This window comes from Amblyomma maculatum, chromosome 6 (assembly GCF_055883805.1).
Source record: "Amblyomma maculatum isolate TAMU_Amacu chromosome 6, ASM5588380v1, whole genome shotgun sequence".
NCBI lineage: Eukaryota > Metazoa > Arthropoda > Arachnida > Ixodida > Ixodidae > Amblyomma > Amblyomma maculatum.
In genome coordinates this window covers 38,384,709-38,411,879 of record NC_139349.1, presented here as the reverse complement: position 1 = coordinate 38,411,879, position 27,171 = coordinate 38,384,709, and the positions used below count along the sequence as shown (strand labels likewise).

The window sequence follows — 27,171 nt, the reverse complement described above, 5'->3', positions numbered from 1 at the left end:
GTGACCGAATATCAACACAGTCGACGGTGATGACCATAAACCCTTACTGCTCACTGGAAGATATTTCAAAGGTAAAGCTCAACTACTATGGTCATCTCATAAGAAGAAAGGATTCATTGGAAAAAACCTTGGTGCTGGGAAAAATTGAGGGACACATGAGAAGGGATAGGCAGCGAACGAGACGACTAGATGGTATCCGAGGGACACTGCAGCTTAATCTATGATATTCGAAAGGTAGTGGACGACGGGACAGCTTGGTGTAATATGGTTCACGGGAGCACGAAGTGTAAAGCGCGCTGAATGACTAAACTGAACTGAACTGAATTTGAGTAGGGCTGCAATATTTTAATGAGACGAGGAATATGCACCGCATGGTTGCACCGTCGCTCACAGCTTCTAATCCGACAGCCATCGTTACCCCCACTTCAATGATTGCCACGGCCTAAGATATAAAACTGGAGTTTTGTCAGCATGCTGCAGCAGGGGAACTGGCTCGCAAGCCAACGAATCGACTCTGCACGCCTTCACGTATTCTAATCCATTGTGAAACAGCGACGCGGTAGTGAATGACACGGCTGTCGACATGGTCAGGGGATGAAAGCGTCGTCGAAAGGACGTAAGCCGCGCGGCAGAAGTCCAGGCTGCGATTACCTTGCATACCGAAATCAACCTGTTCTCGGTTAGGAAAAACTGTTGGTGCGTGTCCTGCTCTGGCTGCGCTGTGCAGTAGAGACATGATTAGTGCGCCAGACTTAGCCTGGAAAATGATTTGCTTTGTGCATGCGCCTTTCTGTATTCTTGATTACCATTTCTAGGTTTACTTATGCGTCCAGTTCGCCGCGAAGTGTCTTTTTGGACGCAGGACTCGTAACATTTATGCTTACGCTCGAACTGAGGCAGTTCGCACTTGATTGAGAAGTTCACTGCGTCTCAATGCATTTTCGGGCCACCAAAATAAGCTGATGTACTAATTAGCACTAATACAAAACGAGAGGCTACAAATATATGAGCAGATATTCTGAGAAAACTTGCCTGCTTTCTGAATGCGACCAGTTTAGAAAAGCTAGATAAAAATCATCACCATATGCAGTAGAGGACAAAGGTACAAAACTACATTATATATGTGGATTATCGCACTTGCACAACTTGAATCATTCAGCCAGGTGCTTCCCAGTGAGCTTTAATGTGTAAATCGCAAATAGGGCCAACTCTGGTAGCAACGCGAGAGGCGTCTTAGGCCCGAGCCCGCCATGGTTCCCGCATGTAGGCGACTCCAAGCTTGACTCGGTCATAAGCTTTGCCTCTGCTGCACGGCGAGTAGGTGTCGCGGTGCACGTCGAAGAAGGCCCATCCGCCAGTCAGGCTCCCATAAGCCTTCGCCTGCAAACAGGGGATGTCTTTTTGAGCCCCCAGTATCCATGTAAAGGGTAGTTACACCCTATAACGAGCTCTTAGCTGTAACGCTCCAGTGATAGGTTGAGAGAGTACGAACCTGATAAAATTCAGAATTAGGTAGGACAAAAATAAACCCTTTCGGAAAATCTCCCATTGCTGCCATGCGCGAGTTGCTGAAATCACTGAGGCGTTAGAGGTCGTCATTTTTACACCTTCACTTTGTAGCGGCTACGACAGCCTAAGCAACATACCGACTGAGGATGATGTAAATGCCAACTTCCTTTACTTGAGCGGCGAAAACCTTTTTACACAGCAATACTATCGCCTGCTAACACCAACGCCCCTTGCATGCGTTCAAGCAAAATCTGCTCGAGTGTGGCCCCTCATGCATGATAACTAGAAGGAAAGACCGGCCGATGTAAATGGCGTTCAAAATTAGACTTCCGTGATTTTCTTTTTAACGCACGAAGAGCCGTACTCAAACCTGTGTAAATGTGCATTATGTGACAGGCGGACACAAACTCTGATAGCAACATGATCATAAACATGGTATTTATTGTAGATTACTTATTCAGCGTTTTAATCGCACAACTAACACGTATATTTATGTTGTAAATTTGCAGCCAGAAGCATTCGATGATTATTATATATTATACATTTCACCAATGCCTAGACGTATGCCCTCAAGTATGCGCGTGCGTAAACTTTAAGCTACGCACTGTCTACCCATGCACGTGACACCGGAAATTTGGCATGAAGCACCTCTCTTTTGTGTTGGAGTTGTTGCATATAGCTCTAGAGTTGACAGAAATGTGGAAAGTCAGTTTACACTGATAATGTGTCGCGCTTGATTAGTGAAACTGAACAATCACTGCACGGGCGGGGAAGCGCAAAAGAAGTTCAAGAGATTGGTGGTAGAATGACTGTTCATAATTGGCGCTGTTTTGGACCTCGCGTGCGTTGAAGCGCTTCGATACCATCCTACCTGAGTCAACCTTTTGTATCCTTAGTCGCTATCAGACATTAAACATCTTAAAATAACCAACCGACCATCCTGCTCACCAAAGATGAGGAGTTGTCACATTTTCGTCAGGTAAAGCCTACGCCGGACAACTGCGTGGTCCTACGGAGGAACTTTTTCCCAACTGTCGCGATTTAAGATGCGCAATTGCACGTGTTAGGCAGAAACTATAGACGTATCTTAGGACAGAACAGAGTTAATAAAATTGTAATGAAATAGAATAGCATTCTAAAGTACCTGTCTACAAGTACAAACATATATTTAAACTGGAGGCAATAAATATATACATTTTATTCTATTCATGATATTACGATTATGGTGTCGCTCGCAGTTTGTGTCCATCTAGTTTGGTCGGTCACCCGTTTACACAAACGATGTTTCTAAACTGCGTACTCTAATTTTTGTGTGGAAAATCTTAGTTTGAACGTCCTGTCAAAGCGGGGCTGCAGAAGAGCCGTGTGTAATTTGTAAAAAGAAAGCCTCTTGAGATATCAAGATTGATTTTGCTTTATACTGTTGGCGGTCAGGTTACTAGTCAATCATATTAACAACGTTATCAGTTTCTAAAATATCGGGATCCCAAAAGGCCAGATAATGGATCGAGTGGCGTATTTTATAAAATTTTGCTACCTTTCAAGAGGTTGTGTAAAGAGTCATTACATTTCCATTTGCATTGCCCTGTTGGATCGTAAAAACATTTAAAGCGAATACTAAGCGAATTCAACAGTACTGATAAGAATACATCCCCCGGTCACATCGCCGAACCTCAGGTTTACGTGCTGCCAGAAACCAGGAGCTGATGCGTCTCGCACAAGCCAGGATAACAGGTACCAATAAGTTTAACTTTGTTATCATTTACATATGATTTGGCGGCAGTATATATGTCTGATATGTTTAAATAACGAACTTGAGTTCATGCCGTAGCCTTCACGCGTATATTTCCTCTTGGAGGTATCGGTGCTGGCTTTCATGATTACAATACAGGTTCCCCCCTTCAGTTATGGTTTTACAGAATCTTGTAAAAGCATATTGTAAAAACAGCGTTTTGATGTCAAGTCGGCGTGGTCACATGCTGCCGCATGCCTCACCTTAGCTCTGAGGGAATTATCTCTCTCGTAGACGTACATGTACCCGATCTGATCCTTGCAGATCGAGACGTAATAGGACATGTCATTAGAGTCGTAGAAGATGCGCTGAGCCCCCAGCGTCTCCCGACACACGGCGTCAATGTCAGTCACGAAGGACCGCTCGCACGCCCGGCCATTCGGGAAGAAATCGATGCTGGGTCCTCCCTTTGCGCCGGCGTACACCATTACCGCCATGGTTGACGAGAACAGCACTCGAAGCCTGCTGTTGCCGAGCTGTCGCAGTCCCGTAACCACCTCCCTTGCTGCCGACTGCATGATCAATGCACATGCGTTACCCTCTAGAGCGCCGTATTTAAAGAATAAGATTGGGATGGAGCGCATTTGGCAAGCACTCGCAGATTATGACTAGCAGCTTACCGGTATCGCTAAAAAGGAAAGTATACAACAGTTGCATCTTGCCTGTACTCACCTATGGGGCTGAAACGTGGAGGCTAACCAAGAGAGTTCTACTTAAGTTGAGGACAACCCAGAGGGCTATGAAACGAAAAATGGTAGTGCTAACATTAAGAGATAGAAAGCGTGCACAGTGGGTCAGTGAAATAACTCAAGTTACCGATATTCTAGTGGAAATTAAGAAGAAGAAATGGACATGGGCAAGACATGTAGTGCGAAGAGAGGATAACCGATGGTCGCTTAGGGTAACAAACTGGATTCCAAGGGAAGGAAAGCGTAGCAGGGGGCGGCAGAAAGTTAGGTGGGCGGATGAGATTAAGAAGTTCGCAGGGGTCAAGTGGATGCAACTAGCACAGAACCGGGTTAAGTGGAGAAATATGGGAGAGGCCTTCGCCCTGCAGTGGGTATAGTCAGGCTGATGATGATGACGACGACGACGACGATGATGATGATGATGATGATGATGATGATGATGATGATTTAAATGGGGGAATAATTGAATGCGTCTTCCGCTTACTCAATGAAATGTCAAATTTAGCGTAAGGAAGCGTAAATTTTTTTTTTTCTTAACACTCTGCCCTTTTCAGAACTTGTTAGGAGAAAAGAACTTACCCGGTATAGCCCGGTTGTCCACACGCTACCGGCCTACTACCACGCATATCCATTAAACTGCCAAAACAGGCGCTTACACTAAGCTCTCCAATCATCAGTGTGGACACACTGATGATGTGGACAGTGCGAAAACCTGACTTCGATATTCATTATTACGCAGCTGGTTTGAAATGTAAGTAGCCTGCGGTGCAACGTAAGTAGCATCTGACTGTAGTTTGGATATTAACAGGCTCGAATCCGGATTTGCTCGCTCTTTCTGAGAATAGTTGCAGGGAAAGGCCAAGTGTGGCATTTACATACCAGGAAAAGTTCTGTCAAAGAAAGTCAGAGGATAGACGGAGCTAGCTTAAGTTTTTATAGCAGAGCTGTAAGAAAGGCGTTCACGTAACTCGACACAATAACGAGCTTTTAAAGGGGTTATGCTGTCCAAGGACTGATTATATTTATAATATGTTTATCTTGTTGTGGCACCACGGGGACGAGGACAGATACGGAGAAAGGCAGACCAAGTGCTTGGTCTGTCTTTCATCGTATCTGTCCACATCCCTATGGGGCCACAACAAAATAAATCTTGCCCAGTTTTCTACTCTAGTATAATATATGTCAGTCGTTTATTAAATTTTGCGTACTACGGGCCTTGGGTTCCATTAAACAGGTCCCGTAACATATATAAGTGGGCAGTGTGGGATTACTGTTTCACAATGAGTTTTAAAACGAAAGACCGCATCAATATTTGGTGGTATAAGGTGGATGTTGGGATCATCTGTCGCTGTAACACAGTAGACTGCCTTTTTAACACGGGCTGGGATATTTTAAATGCTAAAATTTACGCTGACTCAAACAGCTGCAACGATCTCACACTTATTCTAAATTTCCATGAAACTAGACAGCTTTTTTGTTCTCCTACACAAAATTCAACCCAGCCTACGCTTTGTTCTGAGCAGACACTATTGTAGAGCCCTTTCCAGCTGTAGGATGTTTGGTCGACACCTTAACAGAACATATATTTCTGCCACTGACTAAAACTAGCAGCATCAAAACTTGGGACACTTAAGCTTCGCCTTGAAGGCTTAGAAGCGATAGCGTACACGTAGTCTACTACCCAACATATAAAGTCCCGCTTTATATGTTGCCTCCATGGCGTAGAGGTATCGTTAATGCTGTGCTCCTGGTGGGCGTACTCTTATATCACAAAGGAGAAGTGCGAGTTTGCACCTCCTACAAAATTTAACTACGTCCCATAAGCGTCCCATAAGCGTCCATGTCAGCTGCCAGCTAACATCTGGCAGCGCCATGCTCGTGCATTTAACGCTATCGCATTAAAAGCTATACGAACACTGTTATTTGTTGATTCAGAAGCGCAGGTCTTCGGGGATCCGCAAACATAAAAACTCTTGCGTCGTCTCAGGATTTGTGAAAAAAGCAGACTGTGATATTCCCTACATTTATGTTCTTGATTAGGTTTTTTCACAAATTATGAAAACGCCGTTTTTTTTGTTTTTTTTTAAAGCTCATCTATGTCGTTCGAACGCAATAATTGATCGACGAGGGGCAATTTCGCCTGATCTTCAAGAGGCTCGCAAATGTTCCTCAGAGCGCGGAGGTGTCGAAAAACTGAGTGCGTGCCCGCCATGTCTTATGTCACCGCGAAATGCGCGAGGTAGTGCACAAGGTAGTGGAGGCACCACTCCTCCTTCATTAAGAAAGCCAAGGCTTTCGCGTACCCGTTAATTACTACAACCACATCGTACAGCATCAGCAGCGGTGATGCCGTAGGATGCGGTGCCAAAGATACCGTAAAAAGGGGTTGCTTTGTGACAGATTTCATACGTTTTCATTCTCTCGCTGAGCAATTAACATAAAGACGAATGAATAGTGGCATAACGCTGCTAAAGCCTTCCCTCACACGACGGTATGTTCTACAAATCCGCATCTTTAATACACACGGCAATATTCTGGTTAGGAGCTGTCACAAAGTTGCCCCGCCGTGTGGGGCAACATTGTGACAACGTTGTTTTTCGCTGAATATGATTGAAAAAAAAAAGGGCTGACATAAAGTTACCCCATCAAATGTTTATTTGCATTGTCTACAATTGGTTTCTGCTCCGGCAGCGTTAGAATTGTATTACAAACGATTAATACATGTACCTCCTCAATCAAGATCTTTTACTTCAAAGATGCCTCGCTTGCCTACTGGCCTAGGGGATTCAATTGTGCACAAAATTTCTTTTGAGTACAAAATAGCGTCTTCGCGGTCCGGCCATCTCCAATTCTTTTTGGTCCTCTCCATAGTGCTGACGATGTACCCCTCAGGTTTGAATTCCGTCACTCTTCCCGGGAAAAGTTGTCCTTCCAAGTTTATTACGACAAAGTCATCCCCTTTGAAGGTGCTTTCTCCGGAAACAGTACCGCGGATCCTCGGGGCGTTGCTAGTATTTGGAACCACGGAAGTGGTAGGAGTGTCCGTTTCCGATAGGTTGTCAAGACTTGCGGAGAGTACCTCGGAATCACTTGTATCTCCTTCCGACCACTTTTTGTTGTCTCCATGCTGACCATCTGAAGACGATTCGCTGTCACTACTTTCTTCTGCGCGATCGTCCTCAAGAGAAGACCTCTTCCTAGGTCGTCTAGCTCTGATGCCAGAGGAAGAGCTGCCCTTCTTTCCTGTTGTAGGTTTTCCCGTCCTGCTGGCTTCTTTTTTGGCGTGTCACAAAGTTACCCCGCGAAGTATCAACATTTCAGTTTCCTTTCTACAACCTTATACAAACATGACTTGATTAAATTTATATGACAGTTTATTTTAGCCTAGATATTAGCAATCAGAAGTACATAGCTGTTTTCGCTGGTTTTCTCGTGCGGACGGGTCGAGCACACAAAGTTTACGGTGCTTCACCAGATGGGCGCTAAAACACGATTCAACCTGTCGACGTCTGGATGGCTCCGGAGCGCGGGAACTTCGGCCGGCTGCCGGTAGGTGGCACGGCATATCAGGCGAGCTTGTTAAGTGGCTCGTAGCTTTTCGGCGGCGCCTGGTTGTGGCGCGAGATGTAAAATACAGAAAACCGAGCGCGTGTCACAAAGTAACCCCTGCAGTCACAAAGTAACCTCATTTTACGGTACAAGATCAAAATAATGGAGCTCACACCTCCTGTGGTCGGTTGCACATTCTTCCGGAGAAGTGTCTAATTTGCGCTCGGTGCTCAAATACGCCTTCCGTGGTGGGTGGATTCTAACGGCGTCGCTGCAGCTTCGGAATATGAGGCGATGAACCCGCCACAATGATTACATGCAAGCGGCTCGGTTGTAGCGCTGTTTGACCTGTGCGACTCTATTGTACTTCCTTTTTTTTCTCTCCTCGATATTCGGGAGATGTTCGACTTCTAGGAATTAGCGTGAAATATGTGAGTTAATACGGTACTTACGAAATTCGGAACTTCTCCGTCTTCGTTCCTTTGGCTTATCAAGCTGGCGCGACAGGACCCATTATGATCTGTTCTTGTTATGTGAGTCTGTATTATTACAAAGTCGATGTCCCTGAGGAAGAAACACAACGACTAATAAAAGTATTCCCCCAGCAGAAGGTAAGGTTTTCATAGAAAGCGTAAATCGTAAAGCGTAGGTTCTAAACATTAGGAGAACGCAGTGAGATATAGAACGGTAAATAGTAGGAGTAACGTTAGGAGGTAGGAAGCGTGCATAGTTGGTTACGGTACTCAAACACGAGTTGATTCTAGGCGAAATGAACAAACAAAATTTAAAGAGCATGGCAGAATCAGCTTTGGAGTAATGCGAAAGCACGGATGCTGCTGCTGGTTGCTTCTGGTGGCTTCCAGTTGCTTCTAGTTACTTAATTCATTTCTTGTTCACCCATTTTAGTCTTTGGTACTTTCAAATTACGCGCCAATCCCTTCCTATTCCCTTTCTCGGCTCTACTTCCGGTTGCGTGACATTACATCTTCCGAGTCACATTAATTCACAATTCTTGTTTATTCATTTTAGTCTTTGGTACTTTCAAATTGCTTACCAATCCCTTCCTATGCCCTTTTTCCGGCTCTACTTCCGGTTGCGTGACGTTACATTATCTACGTCACATTAATTCACTTCTTGTTTATTCATTTTAGTCTCTGGTAGTTTCAATTGCGCGCCAATCGCTTCCTATGTCCCTTTTTGGGCTCTACTTTCGGTTGCGTGACGTCACATCCTTGACGTCACCCTAATTGACTGCCTTAATTAAATACTTTAGTATTTGATACACTCAAATGTGGCGCCAAGTGATTCTTTAATGAGACCATTTTGGCCTTTATTGTTTCATTTCTTGCCTCTATTTATTTACCTCATTAAGGTTTCGGCCTCATTATTATTTCGGGCGCAACATTATGTCATCGTCTATTGATTGGCATCACTCATCAACCTCTACCACTTCTCAATTACTCACAACTGCTGCGGACAACTTTTACATTTTTGCCTGTAATAAATTACCTAATAAACTTATTGGTGTAATTATTTTTTTCTGCAGCAACATTAACTGCTGCGGACACGATTTTGCCAACGCGGTCTGCGGACAGGGTCTGCGGACAGATATCTGTGAACATAGCGAAGTAATCTTTCGCGTTAATAAATGGTAATGCGAAAACAGGAAACCCAATGGTTGCAAATTGTAAAAAACTGCATTCCAAAAAGAAAACCGTAGGAATTGTCGGTAAAAAAATTGAAATATGTTAAGAAGTATACATGCGTCAAGTGCATGGCCCTGTAGCATATTAGCTGGGGGAATATAAAGGAGGCTTTCGCCCTACACTGGGCAACGGCACTAGGTATAGTCCGAGTCCTAATGTTCTAATTCCGAAGAATTCAAGATAGCTGCGCCCATAATAAATCGATATATCAGCCAAATTGCTGATTGATCGATTGATTGTTGACATCACTAATATATCTTAGATGGCCGCCAATTGATGGCGTCACAATAAATCTGAGATGTCAGCCCCCATATTCAATCAATAGCAACCCAAATGGTGATTGATTGGTGCCGTCACTAAATAAAGCCAAAATGTCGGCCAATAATGGTAATTGATGGCGTAAATAACTATTCCAATATGGCGGCCTTCTTAGGTGGCCACATGACTATTGCGCTATAATCTAATATGGCAGCCAAATTTGGCTGCCAAGGTTGATATTACAATACAATATGGTGGATAGAAGTGAAACCACATGATTATGACGTTATAATCACAGATGGCGGCATTGTTTCGGAATCTCCAATCAAACATTGCGGCCAAATTAGGGTGCCAATAATGATGTCACGGTCAAATATGGCGGATTGAAGAGGCATCACGTGATTATAACGTGAGGGGACGAGATGGCGTCATAGTTTGTTTCTCAAATCTAAGATGGCGGCTTTCAGTAGGATGTCATAGCCAGGATGGCCACCACTACCCTGGGCCACTACCCTCGCGGCACGAGCTTTCGCTCGTATAATAGATTTTGTTGCGATGCACTGGCCCGATGTAGGGTGGACAAGGCCAGCAGTACGAATATTGGGCCCAAGTTTTGTGCTGTGTGTATACATATCGAAAGCAACAAGCTAACGAGCAAATCATATTTCAGCTTCTGGAAGGTGTCGAGTGCTATGCGCAGAAGGTGGGAGTTCCTGAAAGCCGTACGTGGGGAAGGTTCCAGCAACTCGAATTGAGTTCACAGATTCTTCTTAACTGCCCTTGCCTGGAGCGGCTTTTACGAGGCTAAACATTGCCACCTTGTCATTCTTTTGTCATGTGCAGAACGTTGGTCATAACTTCAACACGCGCTTTGTGCTGTGTACTAGCCTGAGCATTCCCACGTACAAACTCCTGACGAGCACATCGCGACCTCTTCTGTTCCTTATTCGCTAGCCTCAACCCTACCTGTGGTCAAAACAACTCAGGTTGCAGTCGATGCGAAATTCTAAAAGGATATATATTTCATCTACTAGGCGAAGCACGGCGATATGTACAGTTTTGAGACAGCCCGTCAAAACTCTCATCGGTCGCCTAGCATCAGAGCTTACAGGGTCCGCTCTGAAAGTAAAGAGACTACTCGTATCTCGATGTGCATATGGTGATTCTCCCTGCAGCTAGACAACGTGGTAAGATCACTTGGCTCCGAAGAGGCGAAACCATTGGACGGGCTTAACCCTGTTTATTAGCTGCGCCGAGGAAACTGAAGCGAACGTCGCAACAGTGAAAAGCATTGAAGTTTACTTGGAAAGTCGCTTACTTAAGCACTCTTCATGATCGAGGTACTAATGCAATGGGCTAAGCAACAGTTCAAATGGGACAAAATATTTAGACAGCCGTAAGACGTCCAGCCCAGCAACGGTCCGGACTCCCCTTGACAACAGCTAAGGACGCCGATAATGGTTGTGTGCGTGTTTTGCAGAAATCTAATCGGCGTTAAATATCCTTATAACTGCAAAAAAAAATTATAGATTCTACAATCATGAGTACACGTAAAAATAGGTCACTTTTCACTACACTAAAATCACAATCATCATCGGCGTCAGTGGCCGATGTCAACAGGGGCCCGAACTGTTGGTGGGCCGGAGATGGGAGTAAATGCTCTGTGCCATTTTCAGTCAGAGACAGCACACCGCATCATTGTCTTGATCATGACGAGTGGCTCCATCAGGCGAGTTCACCAGATTATTACAAAACTCCATCGCCTACCACTGTTTCCGCGTTCGCTCCAGTTTCATCGTCGCCGCTCAAAAACATGGGTGCAGAATCAAGCCTGTCCACGCACTTCACCAATTCGAAGTCAGCTAAACTCATCATATTGGGAATCGAAGGGTCCACGAACCATCCCCTGAAACCGATATTCCAGTTCGCTCTTACGCGCCCAACACCACAACTCGTCTCATTATTTTTAGGACAGAACCTGTATTATTAGATATCAGGTGGTGTATATTAAACGAGAACGAACCTATGCAGGTGCGAGACAGAATCGGAAGAGATACCCAAGAAGCACAGACTATTACTCGAATAGTTATTGACCATACTGGATGCACTCCTACGTAGACATAAGCAGAACCAAGTGAATAAAAAAGTAAATACACCCACACGGATAAACGTTCCAGTTCAATTATGATAAATGCCGCTATGGTAGTGGACAAATTTAGAACCTGTGATGACTCCAGACCTTAACAGTTGATTCATAGCATGTACAAAACACATATTTTTCTTATACGGGAAGTACTGTCGTGTGTTAGTAAACACAATGACCCAGTCACTTATTTCTCACTCCTGAATTCGAGGGTAGGAATATTTTAAAATTCAAATATATTCAGGAAGCTACGCATTGGTAGGACGATGCCAGCCAGAACAGTAAGCTCTACATGTGTTTCATGGCCCGCAGAAAGTGTGCAAATGTCGATAAAAGATCACGAAACTTACATGAGCTGGCTTAGGCCTCTCACGAAAGCCTGAGCGTCGGATGTGGTGATGATCCACGCACCGAGGAAAGTGATCGAGCCTGGCCTGTCGTTTAGGGTGGCTCGCAGATACTGCGTTCAGAAAAGCAGGATATATAACTTGCAGTACTCTGACTCTGGTACTGCTGCGCTGCTAATGCTGCAGCCGGATGTAAAGTAACAATGGATCTAAGTAGTCTCGGAAACCGCAGTACGTTTGGGATCCATTTCATCCTGTGATACGAGAATCATGGTCGTGACTTCAGATGAAAACGTAAAAATAGCATACGCGTTGCTGAAACGTTGAATCACATGTGAGACAAGCAGTCACAATTGTATTCTCCACTGGCCTGCCGGACTCGTCATTGATGGAAAGTGAGCGGGTGCGGCTTGAATATGATGTATGTCTTGAGTTTCTCAAGTAGCAGCCTATAGTGCATGCCTTGGTAAGTGTGTCTGATATGAAAACAATATAACGATGACGGCTACCAGCAGGTTGTTAAAAATACTGTAAGAAAGTAACAATTTGTCAAGGTGCATGGCACTACCGCACGGGTGAAATTAAAAGAGAAGAGCGCTAGGGTTAAATAAATTCCATACTCGGACCTAATTCTGCTCTACACATTTTTAAATGAAACGACGAAAAGAACAAAACGATTGCTGAAGAACAAGCTTGGCGGGGCTATTCGGCCAGAATTCTATTCCGCACAGAATACTTGTCTGAAATAATTCAGAAAAGTGATTTCTTAATGCCGGGAGCCAGGTTTCTCTACCTTACCCATGAGAGTCACTGCGCCTGATTGGACAAAACACTTCGGCACCTTTTGTGCTGTCTCTTAAGTAAAAAAAAAAAAAACAATTCCCCCTTTTGAAATTTTAAAAAATATCTAATTACTGATGACAAGCAAGCGTGTGCTTTAATAATGGTTGGTTTCTTTTGCGGGGTGTAAATTTCTCAAAGCGACTCAATCTATGATAAACGCCGTAGTGGAGGACTCTGAAAGTTTCGAACATTTGGGGTTCTTTAACGTGCAATGACATCGTAGAGCATACGGGCGCCTTGCTTTTCGCCTCTATCGAAAAGCGGCCGCCGAGGCTGTGATTCGATTCAGCATCCCTGGGAACAGTAGTTGACTGCCCTTATCACTGCACCACCCCGGCGGGGCAAATTTCCAGAATATTAAGTAAGAACGCAGGAAGTGATTTCTGTATGAGCATGTGAACGAAAGAACAAATTACTTGAGTTAAAAAAAAAAAAAGGAGTATCATGAGAAGCATCACCTCGAAGAACTTCGTAAGTAAATGCACGATGGCTGCTGAGTCGCGACTCAGCCCCAGCGTGCCCAGAGCAAGCATCTTCCGAGTGACGATGAGCTCCTGCAACTTGGCCGCATCCACACTGAGAAGCTTGTGCAGCGTCCCTTGGCGTACGGTGGCGAGATGGGAGGAGAAGCTCACGCCGCCTATCGTTTTCTGGGAACTGGCCACTGCCTGCGGTGAGAAAAATAACCAAAGAATCCGGTTGCATGCAAGGATAAGCTGTCTGCTGACAGTTGCAGAAGGTCGGATAATACGTTTTTAAGCCGGAACCACAGAAGAATGCTGTGCCCTTAGCGGGCCTGACATTCTCCGCCAAAAAACGAGAAACCCCGTTTATTAAGGTAAAAGCCATTCTTGGCTCAGGAGTGAGGTGAGCAGAGCGCGTCCACAGGGTGTGTCGCCAGTGTGAACAGATCCTGTCCTCGCGAACTGTCAATAATCAATAGCAAGGGAATTGTTTTAATACCATCAAATTTGGCATCCGATCTTATTCCAGTATGACCAACTCGGTGGTGACGTCTAAATTTGAATGTGACTTCCCCAAAATTTGGCCACTGCATTCGCATCATTTGACGTCGGCAGAATTTGACCAAATTTTAGTGTGGAAATCTGAGTTGCGATTTGCAAAATTTCGGAGGGTCACCCCGACAATTTGGCCTTCTGAACCCCCGAAGTTTGAGTTCGTCCGATTTTCGCCGCCGTTCGTGTCTAATATCATTCTAGTGTGGAACTAAGTGGTGACATGAAATTCAGGTGGGCCATCCCCAAAATTCAACTCCGCTAAATTTGACCGAATCTAACATCTGGCCTCATTTGCGATGACCGTTCAAATTCAAACGTGACATTTAAATTCAGGCAGAGTACCTAGAACATTTAGCACCCTGAACTCCCGATATTCCACTTGATCTGCATTATACCAAAACTGGTGTCTGACTTAATCTGAGTATGGCGAGCTCAATTGTCTAGCACAAAATGTATGTTTGTACCAATATGACCGTTAGAAGCGCCAATTAGTTATGGTACTAAGCAACGAAATGCAGAACCTATAGCGAAAATAGGCGCGGAACTCTCAATGTATTCAGTTTCTGCACGTAAGCCGATTTAAGGTGCACCACTGTAATTTTCTTTTCTGCGAAATCTTCGCTTTCTACAAGCAGCGTGGAACAGTGCGGCTTTGATGTTTCGACGAATGTGGTGCTATTATAGCAAATACTATCGAATTAGTTCATACAGTCTGGAATTATGGAAGGTGGTCGTGGCATCGGAGGTGCGATGGGTGAAATGAAAGACTGCATCAGCTAGTTTCTGAAGGTATATTGTCGATGGCTTACAAGCCAAACGTGTTGCGGAGTTAGGTTTTCATACCTTGCGATGCGGAACATAGTCTAGGACAGCAAACACAAATTATTGTGTCTGTGCCTCCTTCTTTGTTTTGGGCGGTACGTATCAGCAAAGGTAACTGGTTAGCTCTGCATGATGAAGCTTATTTTTAACTGTATCCGTAGCTTCTTTTAAAATCTGGTTATATTTAGTCCATCCTTTTAAATATGCTTAATCATTATCAATTAATGTTTGTGAAATATTCCTTTTTTCTCGCTATTCCTCCAATTTGTATCGAAATCTAGCCCTTTATTTTCTCTATTCAGTATTTTTGGAAATCCTTTCATCATTTGAAAACACGCCCTCTACCTCAGGTCCCACCCGCCAACATGCAATTGAAATAATAGGACGTGCTAGCTCCGGGGGTAGCGCTACCGAGCGATCCGAGGAACATTTTGTGCCTTCAGTCGCCGCACGTTTCGGTTTCAGCTTCTGTTAGAATGCATGCTGCCTAACGGGTAGCGCTTCTTGGCGCCGAAAGAAAGCAGAGGCTCACCCTTTTGAAAACTTCCCAAGCGTGCTTGCCGTGCACTGGTTTCAGATCGCCACGTACCACTGCCAGGTCAGAGTACACAGCGTAGTCGCATATTCCTTCCGTGATGGAATCCTCGGTACGCAAAGTCTCGCTCACTGTGCAGATTATCGTCCTAGGCTTTGTTGTCCTCGTTGTCCTCGTCCTCGTTGTCATCGTTGTCATCGTTGTCATCGTTGTCATCGTTGTCATCGTCGAGCCTGCAGACAGGCCGTAAAAGCGTGAACCGGAGACACTAGAAGAAAATATCCTTGGAACATACCTAGTTCTGTATACAAAAGCTTTCGGTTTGAGAGGGTGTGGGGGGGGGGGGGGGGGGGGGGGGGGGCTGTCGTCAAAATAACCTGAGTAAGGATAGGTCAATAAATTTTGGGGTATAGTCTTAAAATGTCTGAATCGAATCATTTTAGGGTGCAAATCAAACGAGAGGGAGAGAAAAGTAATGTGTGTAAGCCCCTTTTCGCATGTTCGGTTGACAGTGTTTCAGGCTGTGGCGCCTTATGAGTACGGGCTACAGGAATACTTCACTAAGTTCGTCCTAATCCTTTGAAGCGGAAGACGGTTTGTAGTTTTTGCCCCTTAATGTGTTGTGTTACTTTTTCAAGCTTATCAGGTGGCCCGAAAGCGAACGCCTCCAGGCAGTTGTTTTAAATGTCTCTACCCGAATTCGGTATATATTACCAGCACCCCCATAATTCAGGGGCTATGGTGGTGCCCAATACAGAACTCCAAACTTTTGAAACAGATCTGTACCAGCACTCTACACAGTTTTTCACAATCAACGCAAAGCCTTCGCACGTTAAATACAACATTGGATGCGTACCTCAGCCTAATTTATAAGGCATAGTGCTTTTGCAATTTCAAGAATACGAGCTAGCAAAAATCGCATTTCTCGAAATACTATTCATACACGTACATTCGCAGCAAAACATATATGCTTCTATTTTGTCATGAGAAGCATATAGTCCTTAGGATTGGTGTTTTTGCACCTCAAATGCTTGTTACTTTGTCCAACTGAGCTGTTACCTCGACACCTAATTCGACTAGTCACTCGCGAAGGTCGCCCAGCTCAGCTGCTTAAAAGTACTTAGAAGCTGTTGCAGGACTGTAGTGTAGTTTTTTGCTACTTGTTAGTTCGAATATCAGCTTCAATATACTTACTTAGCTTAGCCATAGAGGGGCTCTATGTTCAATGGAAGGTGAAGACAAGCGAAATGGTGAAAGTATAAAACTGATTAAAATTGCAAGAAAAACAGAGAACATTGTTTTGACGTTACCTGCGGTTTGGAATCCGCAATCGTATTTACATTTTATTTATGAAAGGTACTTTTAAGACATCGTCCTTGATACCACTGTCAGTAAACGATGTCGCAGAAGGAGTAGGAGAGTTTACGCAACTTAGAGCAGGAAACAATGAAAGAGTCGAAAAGAACGGACTAAGAAACGGCAAAGGTATATGTATAAAAAATACGTTCTCTTACCTTGTCATCATTGACAAGGGAAGCTCCAAACTCAGAGAATTGCGCTCGGCGAAGCACTCAAGAGAGATAGAGAATGAACTTGACCTTGACGAAGACAATCCTTTAAATTATGCGTTTCATTTATTTTTATGCGTGTTACACGAAAACTGCTTCCCTGAGGTTTTAAGTTGTTGCTTTTTGGGTTGAATTACTTCATTTTTGTGGGTTAGCATTGGCGTCTGTATATCTCCGCCATTTCCTTGCCCTGCATTTTTATGGCCCCAAGCGTTTACAATTTTACTGTTTATCCTACCAAGCCTTGCACTATTAAGGCGCGGATATCAGCGATAAGTATCTTAAGTTTCATATCTACTTCTATGTCTTCTTTTCTGCACTATGACTTCACTTACTGGGCTGAGTAGAATCGGTGGTTGGTATCCATGGTGTCAAGGTGCTTTCCTCCATAGAAGCAACTACTGAAGGCGTCGAAGTCTCTTTGTCCAAAGAAACAAGGATTGGAGTTAACGTGGACGCTGCGGTCCCTGAGGGGACGGATAGGTCAGTAATAACATTTGATTCAGAGCTGTCATCACCACCTGAAACAAGACAAATGACACCGCAGAATGTTTCAGCTTATTTCGCAAAGAACAATGCATCAAAGCACACTTTCTGAAGGTTTTTGTTTGAACGTTATGCACAGAAATTTTGAATACCGTTCGGATGTGATAAAAAGACAGAGCGCTCAGGTAGCACTGACGTTTTCTTCGCATAAGAAGTTCGTTTTTGTTTTATCATAGAATTTTTGCGATGCACTATAAGTGTGTCAAGCAGCCTTTTCTTTAAATCTCACCTTAATATCAGGATGAAACAATGAACGCTGCGACTTTTTAGTGCCCTTTACAATAATTTGATACATATTGCAGGGTGGACCAGTACATTACACGTTCTCAGCCTCTTCCTTAACTCTACGAGAAATGTGCTTTGAAACTCACAGAAGGTAAATTAGGGAGGCTATTCGGGCCGCTCTTTTCTTCTCTGTTCCCCTCGGGCTGAGGTGTACTACGTGAAGTACTCAACTGCGTGACGCTACGGCTCTTTCTGCGCAAGTGCTTCATATTTGACATAGGTTGTGGGCAACTAAGATTGCTATCTTATTTTAATTAGCAATCATGCTTTCATAACAACTAATTACGGTAATTTATGCATGAAAAAGAATTTGCCGAGACCAACTTTCGATATCATTTGCCGAACTGCATTTTGTTCTAAGTTGGATAATACAGCTATTGAATAATAAGTTAGCACCCCGTTTAAGTGGTTGCTGTGGCTTTAAAAAAAGAACTAAGAAGGGCACCAGTTCTTCATCCAGCATACTCACAGTTGCTTGCACACGCAGTAAAATTACTAGCTTGTAAGACGCTCAAATCCTATCCACATTTAAAATAAGTTAAATTCAGCATGAGTGTCTGTACAAAATCACAAAAAACACCATACACGCAAACACCGTACACGCTCGTCGCCTCCCGCGTCAGATGGTAAGGAGTAGCTTTACACGACGAATGCGCAGCACGCGGGAAAACCCCTTGCCGCCTTTCTCGGTAAGTGCAAACACCGCACCCATACTCCAGCCACTAAGATAAAAGCATTTAATTTGTACATTTTCCTTGCAAGGATTACCTCATTGAAGTGCTGAAGCTAGCCGGCCCACACTGTGTATTATACGCGAAGGTAATAAGCCTGTGTGCACACGCTTTGTTATCCCTTCTTTAGTTCCGTCCAGCAGGGGTCCTCCGTGGTTTGCAGGTGAAGACGCCGCAGCCGTTGAGTGCGAAGCGTTCTCGTACTTATCTCTGAACTTTACATACCTAACAAAACATTCCAGGAAGCCTAGTAATAAGCTGAGTGAAAAGTGCGCACGCGCGCACGTGACTTACCAATCGATTCTTCTTGATAGTCTGTAAAAATGAAACGGGTTGACCGATTAGATTTTATTGCTGAGAAAAGAAATCGAGTTGGAGGTATCGCAAGACAAAGCGTGGATCTGAATTTTAAGGGCGTCATGTTGATACAAGAAGGCTTTCTGCAGGAAGCACATATATATGTCTAGTTTTGAGTCGAATACTGAGCCCGTCGCAGCTTCATTTTTTTATCTGTTACTTCCTTGCTACTCCAAATATACTGTTGATCCCCTTACGCTCATGCCTCCTGGTTAGCTGAGCTCTTTAGATTCAAGGGTCACTCGGGGTTTAAGAACTTAAAATTTAATTATAACACAGCAAAATATATCGCCAATGCGAACTATGGTGATTTTCCATGACATAATTCACCTTTAGCACAATGAACTTGATAACAGAAAATTTCAAACACATAGAGGCGTTTGTGTACAGGTATCTAAGGTTGTTCAATAGACATGCTAGTCAGCAGCCTTCTGCGACATGATATTTCCTAGTACACACTCGGAAACAAAAAACGTGCTTTACCCGAGCTCTTCATGATAGCTAGAAAAGGTGAAAGCTGCGGCTAAACGAGTGGCTACTTACACATTATGAAGGCAACGCAGAAGGCCATTAGGATTACCAGTATCAAAGTAATGCACACTAGTGTCAAATATTCCATTTGAAAAGACCTGCGTGAGAAAGAAGGTATTTTTGATTTAGGAGTCCGTGAAGAAACGGAGCATACAATAAACACTCTGCGAGAAAGTTCTCAATGCAAAGTAACAAAGAGGAAATAGACGCCCTGATAGTACGTAGCAACAAGTAGGACATGAAGGATATGTTCCTGAAACAGATTACAAACAGCTTTTCGCTTTCAAACATTTATGATTCTGCCTCAACTGCTTCCCCGTGCTTATTGTGACGCATCTTCGTGGCCGAATTTTCGTTCAAACTACAATTTCTGGATTTGTAATTCATTCATTTCAAACCTTAAGGTTTAGTTCTGAGATGGAAGTAAAAATGAGGAAGGAGGTAAATAGCCTTTAATGCCCTTAATTATAACCAAGCAGAGAGGTAAATGCGCCTACATGCTACACACGTTTCTATCAATATATTTACGGCAGTAACTGAAATGAACAAATTGTAAATGCGCAGAATAAAGTTTCTACTTCCAGATGATGCAAGATTCACGTGATGATTAATAGCGGCAACGCGAATAAGGCGACCATTCCTTTTAAAACAATTTAACGTTCAGTGCCACAGGCTGAAGAGAAATGGCTAAGCTACATGCGCAAACTTTTATCTCCGAGGTTATGCACGCAGAAAGTTTAATTTGCAAATATCACATAGCAGAACAGACATGGGCTTTAGACAAACATGGTTTCTTAGGTTTGCAGGGCCTGAGTTGCATAGCGATATTAAGACATTACCGGAAATAGAGGGTGTTGGGTTCGGTCGCATAGTCGAAATCTACTTGCTTTGATTTCGCGTCAAATAAGAGTTGTATTCACGTCGATTGGGGGCATCTTTAGGCGGGTCGGGAGCTCTTTTTAGTGTGCACCAGCAGTGGTAGCATGTTATATCTAGGTAAGCTGATGCCTGGCTGAAATAGGGGATCTCGGTTGAATGGGCGCGTCGTGCGCGCTTTTATTTCGAGTCAGAGGCAGAGTTATCAAAATGCAAGCAACGATTCTCACGTAGGAAATCGCAGGCATTATAGATTCGCCTTCGTTGGCAGTCTGCACGACAAGCGAGTTTAGAAACTGCGTCTACACCACTCAGCGCATCAGAGGAACTGATCGGATGTATATGGGATAACGTAAGATGCCCACATTGCAGAAGGCCCAGCGTCATCGGTGGCATGAGCGAACAGTCCCCAGGAAAGTGAGCACGGATATCGTGATTTATTTGCACTGTTATGAAGTTATAGACATATGGCCTCGCGAAGAAATTGCAATCACGCCATGAGCCTCGCGTTACAAGTGACGTCAAGAATGGAATGAAAGGGATTAAAAGACAGCCTGTATAACGCGAATTAAAGGTCGTCCGATGTCTCCAAAGAGTTAACTTTATGAATAACTTAATTTCGCCTACCGAACAGCTATGTTTTATGCTATATTCGAACACAAAACCCTTACGCTGCCAAACAACCACGCTACCGATTAAGCGATGCCAGACACACCTGCAAGGCTTGGAAATAGATTTGGCTCATGTCTATGTTGTGTTGCCTTTCACATATTGTTATATGTCCTTATTCTAAACAAATTAATATGTGTTCAATCCGATAAGACTACTGGCCGCTATCACTTCATAGCCTTTAGGTGGGCTTAGGTGTTCCCTAATTTTGTTTTGTGCCGCGTTTTATTGCGTTAACATCAGAAGGGTCGTCGTGAAAAATGTGGCGTCGATGACAAAATTCAGTCATCGCCTAGACGGAAGTGACGCAGCCACGTAGAGGGTGACAGCTATCGATACGTTCGATTGATCTTCATGGATTCCGTGTCTTCGCTTCTGACAGTTTAGGGGGAAAGATGTCTGGCTGTATGCAGAGAGACATGCGGGGATACGATAACACAACTATGTAAGGATGAAAAGCTCCAAGTAGATGCATCAACACTTTAATTATGTCGCCTTGTCAACACGTGACATAATTAGGTGTTAATTTTGTTATTTGCGTCGTGCCTAAATTGCCGCCCTCTCCGGCACGAAAGCAGTGGCAGGCAACACTTCGAGGCACGGGATTAACTATCTGCTGACAACATCACTTTGACGCTGCTGCTGCAAAATCATCTGGCAATCTATTAAAAGCGACACTTTAAAATATTTACATTTTTATACATATATGTACACGGTCGTCCACTCTTTGGGCTAACACTTGAGGAGGTCGTCGCTATATTCGAAGCTCTGTAGCGTCTGACACGGCAGTGTGTTGAAACAGAGTGTCGCAAGAAAAGAGAGACTGGGAGGTGGTGCTTCTTATGGGCTATCATTTTCTTTGGATGCGCAGTCGGTTCGGACGCAAAAGCGCTCCGAAGAGAGCGTCTACGTTCTTGCGTTTTCACCCTAACAGTGGACGACCACTCTGTACGCACGCACATCAACATCTAAAATCTTATACGCATTGCATCTCTATTTGCGCAGGTTTTCAAGTATGTTGACCTATTCTTCGTGAAATAAGATAATTCAGAGAATACTTACTTGTTCTTTTGATCTGTTGTAAAAAAAGCAAAAAAAAAAAGTTGTTACAGCAGTTAACAAATTTTGTTCCACCAGAAAGCGTGGGCATCACGATGTCTTGTCGACTGCGTTGTTGGGCACGCACTGACAAAAGAATTAGGCAAAGATTTTCTTGAGGAACATCCGCTTTGAGTAGCACTATGGGCATCCTTCCATTTATTGCTGCTATTATACCCGGTATATTTGCGACCACTACTGATCAGCAGACGATATCGCGTGCAAGCAAAACTGTAAGGTACGCTTTGAATTAAAAAAATCCACTGGTATGTTTAACAGCCGTGTCGACTCCGACCTATATTTTTCATTACCGATGTGATCAAACTTTTTCTGACATAATTTCGATGCCTATATGAGTGTAAGCAAGGCAAATTCTTTGTGATTGGGATACGTTTAATTTTTATTGTACCAATCGAAAATGCGAAGACGCTTTTATAAGAGAACTATTCCTAACGAGCAGAGTTCTTATGAAAAAAGTAAAATCCGAGATAGAAGGACATAAGCGGTTCCTTCACGCATATTTTGCCTTTATTTTTTGGACAAAGAAAAGGGTCGACTTACCAGCCAAAATTGTATCCGTGTACGTATAGCCTTTAAAAGAAGTGCAAGATATAGTCAGTAATACGTGGAACTGCTAGTGTAATAATGATTGCACTATAAAATGGGATCATGCAAAAGAAGAATGGCTGATTGCATCTATAGCTTTAAAAATCAATTTTCCTTCTCCATGGTTAGTTGAAATACGCCAAGATGACTAATAAATAGAGCAAAAAAGCTTTGAAATAATTTAATTCGCACCCTTTAATACCGTAATTATATGCTTATAGCACATTCCGCAATCATAAAAGCTGAAACAAAAACTCGAGTTATATTTGTAGCTCCTACTGCTCGAATGAGATTTTAGTCGGAGTATTGCAATCTTATCTCTCTACTTTTCCTCCCCACCAGGCAGGTCTGTGCCGACATATTCGCGTTCTTACTCCGTTATTTACAGCCGCCCGCAGAGTTAATACGAACGATCGGCAGCGTGGCTTGGTCTGACGCGAACGCCGCGAAGCGTTGACCGCCAGATGCTATGGACCATGCTCTCGGTATATATGCTTGCATCGGTTGTCAAAAGCTGGTGGGCATTTCCGTGTGACTACGGTTTGATTGATATGTGCCCTATCGCTTTTCTACAATGCTTGTAGTGCAGCATATAAGGCAAAAGTCAGTGGATGAACGAGACAAGCGCTACTCTCAAGTGACTTGCGTAGACCACCGCGTAGACATCGTGCTCGTAAAGGAGCCGTCTAGCCGCGAGAAAAACCTGGAACCTGTTGCCAGGGCGCGGAAAGGCGTCGACAGCGAGCAAAACGCGCAAAATCCCCGCTTAATTAGTGCGTTGCCTATGTGGTTACCACGCATAGTGAAAAACAAGTCAAGTCGAACTAGGCCGCAACTAACGGCAGCCACTGGAAACATAGAAAGCATGCATGGAATTGCATCCGGTGTCTAGCGCTTCATGGTGCTCTCGTCAGTACAACCCTCGCTATCGATAGTTCGTGGTAAGTGTGCGGGCGGCTGTAGCTTATCTAAATTCACGCTGTGTAAGGACTGTATTCTAATTTAGCCAACATAAAGAGGAGTGTGTTTGGGCACAAAATATTTACACGATGGCAGGTATTGTGTGCGTATTTGAGCCCGCTCGCACACTGCATGTGGAAAGCACATTTATATGCTTCTGTGGAAAATATCTATACAGTATACTGAACGAACAGCATATCTACTGAGAGAAGGGACAGGCGCACGATTTCTGCATTCTGTTCGCATACTACCGATCCGAACATTTTTGCATTATACAAGTGAAGGTTACTTCTTTGTCATCTCAAGACAACAATTACCAATGGTGCCAGCCGAACCTTGGTCATTAGTTGCAACCTGGAACGGCATCCCGACTTTCCGTAGTTTGTTGCAAACGCTGGAGCAGGGCGCCTTTCGTTACATGACTAGCGCAATCGGCGCAGGTCCTGTGGTGCAACGTTTGTGGTAGCAAATTAGAGTAAATTGAAGTATTTTTCCCTTTCCAGACAGGTCACAACGTCTAATATAGGGAGAAAAAGAACAAATGTCAATTTTGAATGACAGCTGGCGACGATTAGTTGTGCAGACCGTGAATTTGAAGTGCACTGCAGGCGAAATCATTGACATATCGTTCTGTATAGCAACGCTGCGTCTCAATATCGTATAGATTAGTCTTTGGTCATTTGTTTTTTTTTTTAATGCATCTTCGTTGACGTACCCCAATACACAACAAAAAAAGGAAACATATCGTTAAGCAGCAAAATTCTAAATGTACGGCTGCTGAATCGAAGACTCGCTGAGAGAGCTATGAATGCATGTCCAGAACGTCCCAATCGGATATTGACAATATTTGCAAGATGTTTTACAGGTTTTGAGTAATTCGCATGCGTTTTTATCACGCATGCCATAGTTCTTTAGCAACTATTTTGAAAACAATGGCAGTGTTCTTGCGTAGTTACACCGAGGAGGACATTCGAAATCGAATAGGGAATGAGCGCAGATAGACGTTGATGTAGATGACAACGTGCAATGCAGAGCGCAAGGGTGTAATGCTCTGTGCAAGCAGCTGATAGCTACGAAGTTCCGTACATCGCTTCCGATGGCAAATTCCTGGTTGTGAAGCTGGTCGCCTTTGAAGACTTCGTTTCTTTTTTCGCGTTCGACATATGGGAGGCACAACTTTTAATGTTGGGTTAGACTTGTGAAGTTAGCTGCAGTTTAACCTGATTAGAGAAATGATGCCGTGTCAAAACTATGTCTCACCTAAATGCGCCAGGACGCGTGGACTGCGACGTCATGATATGATGGACCAATCGAGAGACAAGCTTAAGAAAAGTTATTTCGCGGCTCTGATGATCACATGAGGGCTTTCAAACTCAAAACAGGATCTGCTCCCACAGTTCACAGCTTAATACTGCGATCTATAACTGCGGTATGAAAGATAAAGATCCTGGATGCGGTACTATTCGTAATGTTCATATACATATCGTCCAGTAATTGAGCACTGTTACTACGATCAGGCAGGTTTCGAAAACCGTGTCTTAATGCCCTATCTCGGAGCCATGGCTCATACATAGATCTCGCTCCTGTCACCTACAGATGCCCGATGTATAAAGTTTAACGTCCCAAAGCGACGCACGCTATGAGAGACGCTGTAGTGGAGGGCTCCGGAAATTTCGACCACCTAAGGTTCTTTAACTCGCACTGACGTCGCCTATCACACGGGCGCCTTGCTTTTCGCCTATATCTAAAAGCGGCCGCCGCGACCGGGATTTGATTCCGCATCCTTGGGCATCACCTGTGTGGAGTTGATCCGTAACCGTTATCAATTAAAAATAGTAATTATCAGATGGAGAAGGGTAACTGAAATGAATTGCTTGAAGCAGAAAACGTTTGGGAATTTCTGAACTGTTTGGTTGGTTTGGTGTATGGGTGTTTAACGTTCCAAAACGACTCAGGCTATGAGAGACGCCGTAGTGGAGGGCTCAGAAAATTTCGACCACCTGGGGTTCTTTGACATACGCTGATTTGTACAGCACGCGGGCGCTTGATTTTCGTCTCCATCGAAAAGCAGCCGCCGGAAACGAAATTGGATCCTGCATCGTTGGGCACAGTAGTTGAGCGCTCCAACCGCCGCACCACAACGGCGGGACCCTTAATTACGGAGCGGTGAGGTCTTTAGTTTCTTCACCTCAGCACTCTTGAACTAAAATTTGCTGAGTTACAGAGACTAAATAATATTTTTAGCATTTCAATTTAATGGATCTAGTCGTTACCACGATCATTCGTCAATGAAACCATTTAAAGCTATTTGTTAACTCTTGAGAACACTTACAACTTACAACTTATGCACCGTAACATAGCGCCATAACTTTGTGCTACATAACATAGCACACATAATGTGCATACATAAAAAGGACATTCAGAGACTTGAGCAATCCTATCTAACTTAGGACCGGCTGTACTTTCTGTCTAAAGTTATATTTACCTGGACGGCGCTCAGACGTAATTTTTCTCATAATGAATTGGTGCTGCCCAAATTAATGAATGAGAGATGTGGTCTAATATTGTGAATTTTTCGCCTTGATACCTTCGAGAAATGTTGCACAGCGAGGCACTAACAGTTTCTCAGCCGGTTAGTTTGAAAAACGTTTTGAATCAAGGGCTTTCTCGCACGTCCTGTATGTGTGAAGAGGTGGCACCATTGGATTACTGGGAGCGCGTCTGACTACAGACGCTGACCTTGCGTGCGGGAGCGAAGGAGTGGCGTTGTAAACACTATCCTGCAGGCATCAGACAGGGTTTCTGACTGCAACCTTAATTAGACCTTGCTTATTAAAACGCTAGGTTGCATCGATTCATCAGTGCGAGGTAGTGACCGACAAGTAACTAAAAGTGTGAAAAAAAAAAAACAGTAGAGGCCCATGCATGACGATGGTGACCGATAAGCGAACGCCAAGTTGTCTACCTGCTATATGTAAAGAGCGCAGGTGTGAGGGAAACTAAGATTACACATCGGAATTGATTATGACTGATTATGACGGATTATTACATGTGGGATTAAAGAAGCACACTATATTTGCCTGGTGTTTCTCTCTGTGTAATGATGCGTCGCACGTTACTGAACATGACTAGCCACGTAGACTACGCGAAAAAGGAGTAAATTATTTAATATTAAATTTTTCTCTCGTGTTCTTTCTTTTTCAACCACCTAAAGATAGCCTTGACGTCACCAACGCTTTGAGCTCGCGGCAGACGTACAAAAAGTGCAGTTGGCCACTGCATTTTTTTTATATTTCAATTCTCAGAAATGCTTACGCAAACCAGCCCAAACAATAAAATCACAAAAAATGAATATATAACGAATATATGTTTTATTCATCACTTACATAATCAAAGCGTGCCTATGACATCCCAGCCGTCACATAGCTGTTCAAACGGAAACCGAAATTGTGGGAGAAAAGTTTTGTTATAGTGCATTTAGCTAGTTTAAGCTGGCGATTCGTGCCCAATCTCTTCTTGACCACTGTTCCAACGAAAAAAGAAAAGATATAAAAATTTGTATGGTTTCTACTCCTCAAACAGGGGCTATTTTTCTGTCATTAAATGCGCAGTGCATAGCTGGCCTGACCTTTATAGTGTGGTGCAATATTTCGAGTTTGCTTACTCACTCTGTTCTGTGTCTGCAAAGGCGGGCGTCGCCGACTCCGGGGGAAGCCACCAGACTGTTCCCAT

At 43.8% G+C, this 27,171-nt stretch overlaps 1 protein-coding gene across 1 annotated transcript; it reads right to left on the bottom strand.

Moving 5' to 3' along the window:
• Positions 1 to 1,233: 1,233 nt before the first annotated feature.
• Positions 1,234 to 27,171, bottom strand: LOC146185568 (uncharacterized). The gene is made up of 6 exons (XM_084607857.1): positions 27,108 to 27,171; positions 17,116 to 17,301; positions 15,210 to 15,445; positions 13,295 to 13,504; positions 3,505 to 3,813; positions 1,234 to 1,380 (listed from the first exon to the last, which is right to left on the bottom strand). The coding sequence occupies exons 1-6, from the start codon at positions 27,169 to 27,171 to the stop codon at positions 1,234 to 1,236; spliced, it is 1,152 nt and encodes a 383-aa protein (XP_084463983.1).